This window comes from Lineus longissimus, chromosome 2, assembly GCF_910592395.1.
Source record: "Lineus longissimus chromosome 2, tnLinLong1.2, whole genome shotgun sequence".
Taxonomy (NCBI): domain Eukaryota; kingdom Metazoa; phylum Nemertea; class Pilidiophora; order Heteronemertea; family Lineidae; genus Lineus; species Lineus longissimus.
Window position 1 is genome coordinate 5,481,056 of NC_088309.1, and position 13,549 is coordinate 5,494,604.

A 13,549-nucleotide genomic window follows, 5' to 3' on the forward strand; every position below is an offset into this window, starting at 1 on the left:
AATCGGCTAAATTTTTGAAAATCACCAATGAAATGCATTTACAAACTTTGCCCTTTGCAGCTCTTCATAAGCCTTGCGAAACCTGGCTTGTATATATTTCTATGGCCATATAGCTCCGTTCATGTGCATGTTATGCAATAGCCCAAACCCACCTTTGACAATACCATTCAATTGGTCTAATGACATAACAATACAAGTTGGCGCTAAGCCGCCGGCCTGTATTTCGCGGGGTAGAGGAATAGTGCCCGGATCATGGTGTGACGACAATGTATTGTCTTTGGTCATGATCGGTCTCGGTTGATTTGAACGCAAGTCAGTTGGTGTGTGAGTGAACTGCGCAGAACATCGCTGGAGAAGTTTTTCCGATTTCAAAGGTAAAATTCCCTTCAACATTTCGGAAATCAAGTTAAAAGAACTGCAGCAGAAGGTAGGGCCCAGTATCTAAGATTGATAATTGTTTGAATTGGTTTCAACAGGTTTTTATTGCTGTAAAAGTCATGCAGTCGAGCCGAGAAAGAACTGCGCAGTTAGAAATTTCAGTCGCAAATTCATGGTAAGGCAGGACTTATGTGCATGACTGGAAGGCTTTTGACCTCCAAACCTTGTCATATGATCTTACAAAAATGCTTTAAATTTAAACAATCATTCATTTGGCTCCACTATCCCGACTGTGGTGTAGCACCCGACTGTAACTGGCATGAATAGGGAATACGCTGGTTATGGATGTCAGATCGTGGTTCCTTGACAATTGCAAACAATTTCACTGGACGTAACCCACGCGGCGACATCAAGGACCGCTGGCTGATCTATTGATATGTTCGTAGCAGGGTGTCAAAGTCGGGGAGACGAAGAGCCACTCGTCTCTTGTAGGGGGTTCATTGAAAGTGTTTGCATTTGTTAGCCTATAAACACAAGATTTTAATCCTTCAGTCCCGTGTTTGGCGGAGAAACTAATCTTACAGAAGGCCCAGTCATATTTCGTCATTGACGGTATCTCTGGGAGGCCCTGTGTGCCGTTGATCCAATATTCATTGAGGCTGTTGGAGAGACTTCTTGTCTAAACAATACCATTCCGCCCCCTCTAAGGCATACAATGGTAACTTATAAACACAAGACTTTAATCCCTGTCTTGGGTGTCTTTGAGAGAGCTGATCATACACAATTCCCAACCTACTCGTCAGCCAGCTGACAGATTCCCTGGGTCGAACGTGTTACTGTGATGTTTTAGAAGAGATACTTGTGGCTGTTGGAGAGACTTCTTGTCTAAACAGAACCATTCTGCCCCCTCTAAGGCAGACAGTGGTAACTAATACATTAACTGCGAAATGAACGCAGGTTGAATACAGTGAGTTAATCATTCAAACAATATCAAATGTAACCATGATGATACTTTTTACTGGGTGACCCATGCCTGTGGGATGTTTGATCCAACATACTTTGAGGCGGTTGGCGATCATTCTAGTCTATTGTTTGCTAGCATAGCATCTCTTGTGATTTAAAGGTAAGGAGGCATACCAAAAGCGGTCAGCATGTTATTGCCAAGGAAGTAGATTCGGTAATTCTATTCAAACTTGGATTGTGATTGGCTAACTGAAACTTTGGCCTTGTTGGAAAGTATGGTAAGGAAATCTTGATTTTTGTAAACATGACCCTGAAATCCACCTTAACCTTGATCTGTCTCATAATTTCAGAGGCTTAGTCCAAGGATGAGTCTGATCCACGAGATGTGAGAGGACGAATGGTTGTCAGTCTTCCGTGGCAGTGCCCAGCAGTCCAGTGGTAGTGCCCAGCAGTCCTAGGCCAGCAGCTCAAACCGGTAGGAATAGGTAGAATCCGTACATAGAAAACAACTTCTGCTAGCATGAGAAAAAGTTCCCCTGATGCAGTTGATGGTATTTCGCCGTGCAAGCAAAAGAAACAGCTAGCCAAATGAGAAACACGGGTGTCTAGTGATGGTCTGTTCGATAGACTCATCAGGCTAATAAATGCAATCCGTGTACAATCATTGGGCCACGCAAACAACGTACTGCAGAACAAATTCACATATTAGATGGGGAGACTGATCGTTGGGGCATACCAAATACAAATGACGATTGAATAATTGTTTCTATTCTCCCTAATCTGCAAGTCTGCTCCCAGTTGCGCTAGAATAAGTTTTGAACTAACACTCCATAACCCTTATATCGATATATTTTCTCTCATCTTCAGAGGGATGGACTGACTCCCTTCCCGCGGCTGAACCCGGCATCCTTCCATCGATGTATTCAAGCCACCTGTCCTACTTCTACCGGCATCGTGACTAGTCCTCCATGGTGACGAACAGTAACTCTGGACCTAGAGTGCTTATAAATCAGGATGTATAGATGAAACAGAAATGAACAAAGATATAGCATTCCGTAGGGTGTTTTCGCAAAAGAGTAGGGACAATCCAGGATGAATGAGTGTACATGTGACAGTTTTAAATACCCTAAGATATAGTGTTCTGGGGACTGATGAATATATTATGCGCATTAATCTCTAAGGTGTTGATGTACACCAACCAACAGGGAAGGACTTGTTGCCAGAGGGACATTTCCTACTACTCCACTGGAATAGAAATCCTACCTAACTGTATAGCGCCACCTGTTCCCACAGGTGCCCACGTACAGATTATTGTTAGAATATCTTGTTGTAAAACCTTTTCATGATATTTGACCAATGTATCAGGACGTTGAATATCTAAATTTGTTCTAAACATATCAAAAAAAAGAATGATAGTTTCACAATCAGTGTTGTTCTTTGTACTACCGTCAGAAGGGTCTATTCCTAAGCCAGGACAAAGTTTGGTACGTCTTTCCCGGGTGATAACGCCTTTCAAAAACCAATGGGCAACAGCAGCGCCCCTGTGGCGTATTGGGTACTTTTTCTGAGACACCGCAGAAGGGAATGTACACAAATCTAGCCCGTCTTCTCAAATGCTTTTAACTGTCACAAACAGCGACACTAGTGAGAGTGACCAACCAGCTGATGACATCCTGTAAACCCGACTTCTCCCACAGGGTCACTGCAGTCTCTATTTGTCCCCAATATTCGGTAGACTCTTTTGCAGCTTGAGTGACTTGCAGGATTAAAAGGAAGCGAGTCCTCTGCGATCTCAGGCGGCAAATCTATCAACAGATCAATTGTGCAGTTTTCCCCCTGTTTCATGTTCGCTTACCACCTTGTGATGTGCACAACGAAACGAAACTTGGATGTTCCAACTGGTTGTACAAGGGAGCATGAACTGGAGGCACAAGTTCACAAGGAAACCGTCTACATGTATGGATACGCACTGTAAAGGAGGGATTGGAAGATCCTGAAATGCATCACGTGTTACCAACAATCTAGTTGGAGTCAACAACAGTGCTACATCTGCAGCTACGCCCATGCATTTTGTGGTTCAGGTGGACAATCATAGTTATCCTATGTCCAACTTGTTGCGATGGATCGAGTTGTGCCATGGTGGTGAGAGAGTTGTGACGGACCCATGTGCTGTGAGTTGTGACTCTTAGTCGTAGTCCAAGTTGGAGACGGTGAAGCGTTGACAGCATCTCAGTAATTGTTGGGCTTAAATGTCGCACATCTGATGTAGTAGAGTTGTGACAGTCTTGGACAGGCAGCCTAGATTTGCTGTTAACTTATTTCGCAAAGACAAAGTCACAGCCATATGGTCCAAACTCGCAGTCTCCATTCTCGACAGAGCCAAAGTAGTGCTGAAGTCGATATGAACGTAACAACCGGTCATATCTGCAAAATCACAACCACTTACTCACTAAAGCCCTTCACTCCTCCGAGAGCATTGGCCGCTCGCACGTTTCCCCCATCGTCTTCTGTCCAAGGCGATCCTCTCCCTCGAGATCCTCCGAAGAGTGACCCATGGCCGTCATGTCACTCTCGAGATCCCCTTTTTCTCTTCCCTGTCGGTCCAGGTCAGAGCTTGACGGGTTATGCTGGATGGTGGTTTCCTCAGTGTACATGGTGTATGCCCAATGCATTCCACTGAGCGTCAACGGAGTATCTTGATCTCAAAGTCACAACCTAAGGTGCAATGTTTTATCAGTACCGGTTGTCGGCCTCCTAGGGGTATACAATACAGCAGTAAACAGGTAAAATGCGAAGGAGATCCAACTGCACATGCCATTGACGCCTGCGGTAGTCATACAAGACATGGCCAACCTGCCGTGGAAGCATTCTCGGTCTTATGGGACGTTGCAATGTCAGACTTGTTTTTGATAAGGTTTTGCAGTGTCTTAGTATAGTGGACATGGTGGTCCCTTATCCAACAGTACTTTTGCAGTTAAGTTGTGACAGTGTCTTAGTCCTGGTGAATATGTCCACGTCTCACCTGTTGTCTGGAGTCGCTGTCCCACCCTTGCCCGCACAGCATCTCATCGTTGTGTCCCTTCAGGCGAATAACATTTGAGTGGGTTAATGGCTTCTCACAGCATGCCTCTCGAATAAATTCATTGAGTCACTATCATCAAAAAGAAGATGATACTAAGAGAAACATGCCCGAGGGCATTTTCCAGATTGACTGCTTTTGAACATTGTATCCCAGGAAGTTGGAAAGGCGCTTCAAACGCTAGCTTCATTCGACATAAGAATCTTAGTTGGCCTTAGGTATCCAACTTTCTGTTGTGACAGGAGAGTGAAACTTTTTTTTAGTACTTGTCGGACACGAGTCGCGGTCTTTTAAGCCGAACTGTACAACTCACCCTTCGTTACGTCCCGAAAGTGTGTTACACCACTTGTCGGACATGGTTGTACCACGTACGCTGAGTTATGGAGGAGTCATATACCAGTGTGGTACGTCTAGCTAGCCATGTTTTTGTGTCATATACTCCTGGTTGTACTGTGCCTGATATCTGGTTGAGTTGTGATAATGTCTTCGTGCTGGTTGTGAAGGGGACTGACTAAAGTTGTGACGGAGTCGTATAGCAGTTTGTTCTTGTCATGGTTTCTAGTATGGGGGTGCTCGATTCCAGTAAAAGAATCAGATAGGGAAACGACTTAGTATTTGTCTTGAAACACCGGGATCAAAGACCCTACTCGAAGACAAGCTGAGCTCGAGACAGTGAGACCACTAACTTTAACACGGTCTTCTTCATCAGTTTCGACGATGTACAGCATTGGGCGAAATGCGGAGTTTTGCAGCAGGTTCCAAAGAGCGATTACCAACCTCGTATCAATTGGCGTCTCCAGCACCCTTTTCCTCAGGAGATGCCTCTAGGGCATACATTCATGAACAACACAGTCGCCCACTACCCACCATCACCGAGTCCCGTGAACAGTCATGAGCCATATTCTCATACCCGATACCGATGTTTTGTCTGCGTTTGACATCAACGAGTTCTGTTATTTGACAGTAATATCCTTATTCAATTGTCTAAGCATCAGTACTGAACGATACCTTTTCAATAAAATCTTTATTTTGCGCCCCGAGTTATCTCAGAGATTACGTACCGATGCAGTGACCCGGGTGTAGTGAGATCGACGGACCGCCGAAAACCCATCAGCAACTTGATCCAATCTTTATGCGATACACGACCACGGCGTTGATTGTGGACAGAAACCATGGTCACCACCAACCCAACAAACACCGAAGTTATATGATATTTGCGAAACAATCATCAATGACTGACACTAACGTGCGTTCTAGTATGATTTATCCCTGATAATCATTATTTCCGTCTCCAAATGGTTTGTAAATATGATGGTGGGTACAGAGAAGCAACAGGATGTCATCATTGACCATGACGGCATCCGCTCCAGATGTGACTGACGAGGCACAGGATTCGATGACGCGAATGGCTGTAGAATCAATGACTCCAGTAGTTACGAAAATGTCGATGCCTTGGATAAGATCGTGGCAGCGGAGGCTTCTGAGGTCAATTACACAGGACAATGTTTCGGACGTGCTGGAGGATTACCCAGCGCATATACCAACGTTTCTGAATACGATAATAACAGTTGAGAAACCAAATCAGACGAGTGCTGAAGATAAAGCCAGTTCATCGCCAGTAGATTTCGGAAGACCGATCTTCTACGCCGCGATCCATGGCCAAGTTGTAGCGGTGAAGACTATGCATGAATACGGTGCGGATCTCTTCGCCAAAGAGAAAGGTATGACCGTAGTTCACGCACTATGCCTTGCTGCTGCTTTCAAACCCGATAGAGAGCGGGCGCTCAGTGCTGTTTATGAAAAGATACTTCACATACTGAATACACCTTCTGAAAGAAAACGGATGCTGTACGCTGAAGACGAGGATGGTCTTCGCCCGCTAGAACTCGCTGCAAAACTTTCCGCGTTTCGTCTTCTGTTGTGCATCATCGAAACTGAAGACGTCTACAAGTCCGTGGTCTCAGAGTCTCTTATGTCGCGTAAGAATCGTTACAATGTTACCGAATATCAAAGTTATACTCAGGACTCTCGGCGCATTTTTCATCCCTTAACTCTTTTGTCGAATAATATAAGGGAGAGCGATGTTGACAAAGATGGCTGCTTGGAAGTTCTACACCACAGTTTATTTAGAAAGTGGGCCGCAGCGGAGTTTCGTTACATGTGGTTTTTCATATGTGTACAAGTGATTTTCACTCTGGCAATGGTGTTCGCTTTCCGATACCTCGACCCAAATATCGACAAAAACGAATGCGTAAATCAAGGCTGGAATGAAACAAGTGCCAATAGTATGATACTTACCCCAAGAACGAAGAGCATCCTATTTTATTCATTAGTGGGAACTTACATACTACTTACGTTCATCACGTGGATTCTTGTCTTTGTGGCGCTGATAACAACGCCGCGAATCAGGACGCGGTTCATTCTCCCAAAGGAATTACGAAAAGGTGACCCTAAGTTGATTCGGAACGATCAGTTTGCGATCATAGAATGCGTTAACAACATCCTAACCATCATCTACTGTGTGGTTGCTAATCCAGATATACATTCAGGACAAATCGGAGAAGGTACCTTTATAATCCGACTAATCATCCAAGTGACCTTCTGGTGGATGCTGCTATTCTATGTCCAAATATTACCACTGGTTGGTCACATGGTTATGGGCATCTTCAGGTGTCTGAAAACCTTCTTGCATTTCTGCACAATATTCGTGCTGTTTTTCTGCGCAACCGCGGAGGCTGTGAGCTCGATTGCAGTATATTATTGCGCCGAACAGTTTGGCTTTGCGTCGTTCTTCGAAAGTTACTACGCCACCTTTCTAATCATGTTGAACATGCTGGACACAAGTATTGGCAACTCTGGACGACCACTTCCCATCGTGTTAGTCCATGTTTACGCTGTAAATTTTCTCGTCATTTTGTTGATTAACTTCCTGATCGCCATTCTGTCCGAGGAAGTAGCCAAGATTGAGAAGAAGAGGTACGTCCTACAGTTAGTAACCCGGATTTACGTCAACATGAATTTCGACATAGTCAGATTGGGGCTTCAACGCATAAGTGCATGTAAACCGCATGGCTGCAAGAAACAGACCCTCGCCACCTTTATAGAATGTGACGAATTTACATACTAATTATAGGGATCCATTGGTATCACACATTAGACTCCCTGTTCTGGTACAGAGACGGATGTTCTCCAACGAATGATCGAACATACACTCGCGAACGCACTCGAAACGTCAACGTGAACACCTATCCTGTTGTTCGACATCGTTATGAGAGGCCGAACATTTCGGGAGGTGTTTCCGTTAGTGTTCCGGCGGATTTGCGAAGACTCCCTATTCTCACACCACCTCGACAGTACAGGTCACGTGAGACTGGAATTAAACATATTGAACGAGGGAAACTTTGGGACGTTCTTGAGGGATGTTCTAGTAACCCCACTATTCAAAGTCACCCCATATGACGGTATTCATATAATCATATTATTGAACCGAAAATATAATTGCAGAAATGCTTTATTCGGGATGACAATGACAAGTAACAGTCAAAGTAGCTATGACAGGAATGATATTGAAATTGCATCGCATAATATGTAATTTGCAATCGCCAAATCAATGTTTCGAAGCAACAATTTAAATGTACATGTAGCATGTTTAGATCGTTACATGTGTACTGTATCGGTAAATTATGTTTTTCATGTAATTTTTAATTCGTTGATGTGTCTATCCAGAGTGTACATGGATGATAAGGTAAATTGGAATAAATTTCGTCGATGCAGTCGCAGGGTATATAAATCGAGATCGAATGTTACAAAACACTTCAATTTCTTTCGATATACTACAGGTACCATACGTGTAGGAGAGTCAATCAGATGACCTCGCAACCACTTCAAATGTCATCCGTATACAAAATGCCGATGTATCCTTTTGGTCGTTTCTACCTTTTCCGCTGCAGGATGCACTACCGAAAAATAGCTTTCCTCCAGTGTACAATATATAATCTAATTCTTCTTCCCCTTTGCTTTAGCGTGTCCGGGGCTGGAACTTGACTTACCCCTCTGTTTCTTCTGTTTCTTATGCTTATTCTTACCAGATTCGTTACTAGAACTGGCGCTAGAGGAAGAACTCTCTGAAAATTAAAGTACACGTACATGTCACATGAACACTCATTATGTCCTTTGATAGTGCATTTTGACAGTTTTGAGAGATTTGCGATTTTATGCAACTTGATTATTGGAAAACGTGAGTTTTCTTTCCTTAAGTCTATCAAACCATGAACGTAGGAACAGATTCGGATGAAGAATCAGTTTAGCATAGAAAATGTCGTTTTGACAAAAATGCCATGCCTTTTGTCTTTAATTAGAGTAGCATCTACTGAAGTGCAAGCAAGAATCCTATCTGGAGCTTTTTTTGAGACCAAATATCGAAGTATCTGCGTGTCTCATGGGAAAACACACGAACATGTAGATGTAGCTGGTGAAATTGATAAAATATCTTTACTTGATGATGTTGAATTCGACGACTGGGCACCATTGTTGGCTGCTCTTCTCAAACGCTTTCTCAGGCCTGTGATTTCGACATCTGGAGTGCAAAAAGGCTATAAAGTGACAACTTGGCTATTGAATGATAACAACCGAGCTCGCCAACATGAGCCGCCACATGAAGCATCACCACTAAATTCAATTGTGGTATCTAGGTTTAACAGTACTAACAGAGTCGGATAGAAATCTGAGTTGAACATGTCTCCGTCGGCCGAATCCTGCTCATCTACGACGCATCTTACCCCTGTCCTGCACGCCATCGGACCAGCCCAACGTTACACAGACCACCTAAAGAATCGAGACGATACAGCTACAGGTACTGTCCAAGATTAACAGCGCTGCTGCTGAGACCGGCACAGCAATTAAGTGCAGCTTTTTATTCACAGTCGCTGTCATTTCTGTGTTTCGAATCCAAGGCAACTTGATTTTTCAGTCTTTACTTATTTAATTCTTTCCTTTAATTATTTGAGCCAGTATTAACAGCCTGTATTTAGCAATCTTAAGATGAACAGTCTCGTTTAGGTGACGAATGCGCATATAGTCTTTTGTCGTCCACCGTAAAATTTGAGAAGAAGATGTTTTATCAAAACGTTACGCGTATAACTTTGGAGAAAACCGATCGTCGATAAAAAAGCATTACATGTACAATGTACTTCGTACTTAGTCGTTCGTTGCCCCTCGTAAGGCTTGCGAAACCTGTCTATGGGTCACAATACATGCCATAAAGTATATGGAACATCCAATCTTTTGAATGCAGTAAACGTGCTACTTTTTTACTTACTGCAAGGAAGACGAATACGGCCAACAGCTCGACGCGCATCTTGCAATAATTGGTGTCTCTTCCCAAAGAAATCGAAAACAGACTTAGCAATGGGTGCTATCATTCAGTATATATATACCAATCTGAAATCCAAGCCTAAAGTAAAGTCAACAAGTTACGATCTGACAAGTAATTCTTCCATTATTTTAATGGCCACTGGTATTAAAACTATATTTACATTTGCATTTCTACTTTGTCGTGTTTGTGTTATGAACGCAGGCATTGTCTACCCGGCTTCATTTGCAAGTATTTCGTTCCACTGATACTTCATTTATTTGACAGATAAGTTTAACTATTGGATATTCCACACAAAAGCAAACAGAAGACGGCAACATTGTTGTTACAGTAGATATTTTTATAAACAACCGATCAAGCCGGGACTACTATAAACTGTTAGCGCTTAATTGATACACGCCATTCTCCCAACGGAAACTGCGTTTCAAAACGTTTGAAACATTCGATAATCATGTACCTGACACAGCGGTGTTCAAACAACGGTAACTTCCTGTTGAATACTCAATGAGCCTCGGGTAAAGTGTATCACCTTCAGTTAGTCTACTATTCACAGCTCAAGCTCATCCGCACAATAACTATTATCCACGGGTGGCCATATTAGGATTACCGTAAGTTCTAATTCAGGGCTCGTATAAAATGCATCTACACTAGTTTCTCGGCGGATTGTGCCCAAAAAATATGTCAAGTTTGAGGTGTTTTAGATAGAAAATTAGATTGAACTGGAGGTATTGGTTGTCCCACCAAACTCGGTGGGAATTGTCAGTTCGCCCAAAACCTCGGCTGTTGCATCGAGTTTGGCCTGCATTTAACTGGGCTCCACACCTTTGGTATTTGGTGAGATCACGGATGCCATGTATTTATCCGTGGTGAGACAACCATCTTGAAGCCAAGAGCACGAATAATGCAAGTTTTGCTACCCCCGAGCAATGAAACAACGAAGTACATGTACGCACTCTATTGACGACTTTTCAGAAACATTTCTCCGATTCCTCGAACGACTGTATACCGGCAAGATGATTTACGAGGGGATGTCGTGTAGATGAATAAGAACGGACTTGTGATAACACGACAGACCTTCGTGGTTTCTACTTCGTCGTTAGAGGTTGCGAAACCTGCCAAATGACGGAAAGATAAATAATGTGGCAAACGAAAGGCACAGTTAACCGTCTTTCGTTAGACGCCAGTATCCCTACTCCCATAGAGTTCATATGATGTCAGAGCAGGGAGTGTCCCAAGAGTATCAACATGTAACGTGTTTATCAAATGACACGACTGGGCGCCATCGACACCAAATGCCGAACAGTAAATCCTGTCAGCACAGCGAAGAGCACATTCCTCAATACTGGTGACTGTGTAAACCCCCACAACCTTTCCGATCGAAGGCTTGGGCACACTGAAGAATAACACAGAGGCGACGGTTGTGTCTGAAAATAAGAAATGATGTTGAAATTTACAACAAACCGCATATCGAATTGCTCTCATATAGCATAAAGAGTTTAATTATAGAGTCAACCGAAACAACAAGAAATACGTGTATCCGTATACAAAATATGGGGAGTAGAAAACCTATTGCATCATCAACCAAACTTCATCAACAACTTGTAGGTACACCATTGGCGAAGCTGCTCCCAGTTTGCTATTTACCGTACCGAACACCGAACACCGTACTGTACCGAACACCGAACACCGTACCCACCTTTTTTGTCCAGTACACTAAAATGCGGGTCGTCTTTCAACACTACAGATGTACAAGACTTGTTCTTCAGCCAGCATCCGCGGGTACTCTGATACTGGAATGCAACGCATTCGCCACTTTTCGAGCACATCCGAGCACATTCATAAACGGTACAGTCGGTGAATACTGCTATGTCGTTGCCGGGGCAGTCACCCTGTCGCCAACTATAACCAGGAAGGTCTACGAGAAAAATACACCGTGTCAAAAGTATTCAAAACATGTGGATGTATTTACTATGCAGTCATAAAACATAAGAACGAATACACGACACTACACGACAGTACACGGTGAAGTAGCCTACATTGTAACCCGGTGATGAACCATGTAAAGTACAGGGTGTTCTATTCAGTTGCAATGCCTAAAAAGGTTGCTCGAAGCTATCGAGCTGATGATTTAGTTGATACTCGATGATGATCTGATGATTTTGGCTGTCGGCATTTTTTGGATATCTATATAATGCATATATATATTTTTTCAGATTTGCAGAAGAACTCGCTAATGGTAACAGTTTTCCCCCACCAACCCCCTCCCACCCGAGAGTATGACGAACAGATGATTATCATACCTATTACACCAGAGGTACTCCTTATAGAAGCCACCGCAAGTAAAGCCAGCATGAACCACATGTCCGGACCTGAAGAGAGAGATTTGTCCTAAAACGATGAATTATCTCGGTGATCATGAGCCAACAACGGGGAAAACAAAATGTTTGCGGTTGCTCCTCGTCGTCGAATCGATGCGGGTAATAATACAGGCTGGGTCGTACTATTTCGTTAGGAGCACCGTCCATGAAGTTGGTCCACCGGATAAATTACCATGCCATGAATTTTGTTAGCTCGCCAAGAAACAACTTACCTTTACGATTCCGCCGATGTAAAGTGTAACAGAAGTCATTGACCATCTGCATTAATATCTTGTATTAAGTGTTCGGACACATTAATTCTGTCAAACTTGGTAAAGGAAGCAAAGTTATACTGATGTCATAGTAACGATACTGTAACATAACTTCATATTGACTCTAGTTATTGCTGGTTTTCCGTCACCGGTTTTCCGTCCTGGAGTGGTTTCGTTTGCTTAATGATACAGCAATGTTTGATAAAATTGCGTAAGAAAGCGTCAGATACATGTAAACAAACGAATCAGGCAGCGGAAACTGAATGAACCGTTTGATATTGCAACAGGACCGAGATACTCGAATAATGACCCATCGCACACATATGAAACCATCTTTTTTTCGACTCTGCTTGCCGTGCTACATGTCTATGTTTACCAATTGGATGCTTCGTTTTCCCGAACTTATTACATTACGTGATCTCTCTTGATGAGAAAATAAAAAGAGTGGTGACTTCAGTTTACTCATATAAGTTTATTGTTTGTAGGTTTCGCTGGACGTATAATTAACAGGCTAAGCCATCTTGCTATCCAGTGCATGCATTTTCTACAGAATCCCTTGTTTTTCATACTCTGGCCAGTTTTAGACAAAGTACCAAGTTAATAAATAAAGCTTAATCTATGAATGATAAATTCCGACCACTGCATCGATTAGCTATTTCGGCGGGTGGATAAAATTGGATATTCTTTAGAAAGGAATGAAAATCTAAGATGATAAGCCACTGGGGCTTACCGAAATGGCTTAAAGGCCTCTCAACAAACGATTTTTTCTCTCGAAATATGGCAATACACTTCTGTGCTATGAGCATGATCAGTACACATGTACAGGTAGGCCTTTAGAATCAGAACTAGCGCTTTTTTCATTATCGTGCAAGAATCCCAGACGGAACGGAAGTGGTGAAAAGAATAATAAATTTTTTCAATGATTGAGTTCACCAATAGACTATTGAAGCCAGCCGTTTTGCGACAGTACTGAAGTAGATCGATCACTTCGAGAGAATGGGTAAAAATCACGAGGTTAATGGAAAAAAAGCCTTCATTAGGTCAGCAAAGCCCAATTCTTGACTTGGCTTTTTGACAATGTCAAACTCTATCATTGTTACTTACACACGACCTGAAGAGTTACGCTCTT

At 42.9% G+C, this 13,549-nt stretch overlaps 1 protein-coding gene and 1 long non-coding RNA gene across 2 annotated transcripts; one reads left to right on the forward strand and one right to left on the reverse strand.

Moving 5' to 3' along the window:
* The first annotated feature begins 327 nt into the window (after positions 1–327).
* On the forward strand, positions 328–2,765 carry LOC135483621 (uncharacterized). The gene is made up of 3 exons (XR_010446349.1): positions 328–427; positions 1,692–1,816; positions 2,209–2,765. It is a non-coding gene; the product is annotated as an uncharacterized LOC135483621 (long non-coding RNA).
* Positions 2,766–7,918: 5,153 nt separating this feature from the next.
* LOC135483577 (tetratricopeptide repeat protein 14-like) lies at positions 7,919–9,819 on the reverse strand. The gene is made up of 4 exons (XM_064764548.1): positions 9,738–9,819; positions 9,199–9,244; positions 8,916–8,996; positions 7,919–8,544 (listed from the first exon to the last, which is right to left on the reverse strand). The coding sequence occupies exons 1-4, from the start codon at positions 9,774–9,776 to the stop codon at positions 8,417–8,419; spliced, it is 294 nt and encodes a 97-aa protein (XP_064620618.1). The 5' UTR covers positions 9,777–9,819; the 3' UTR covers positions 7,919–8,416.
* Positions 9,820–13,549: the final 3,730 nt, after the last annotated feature.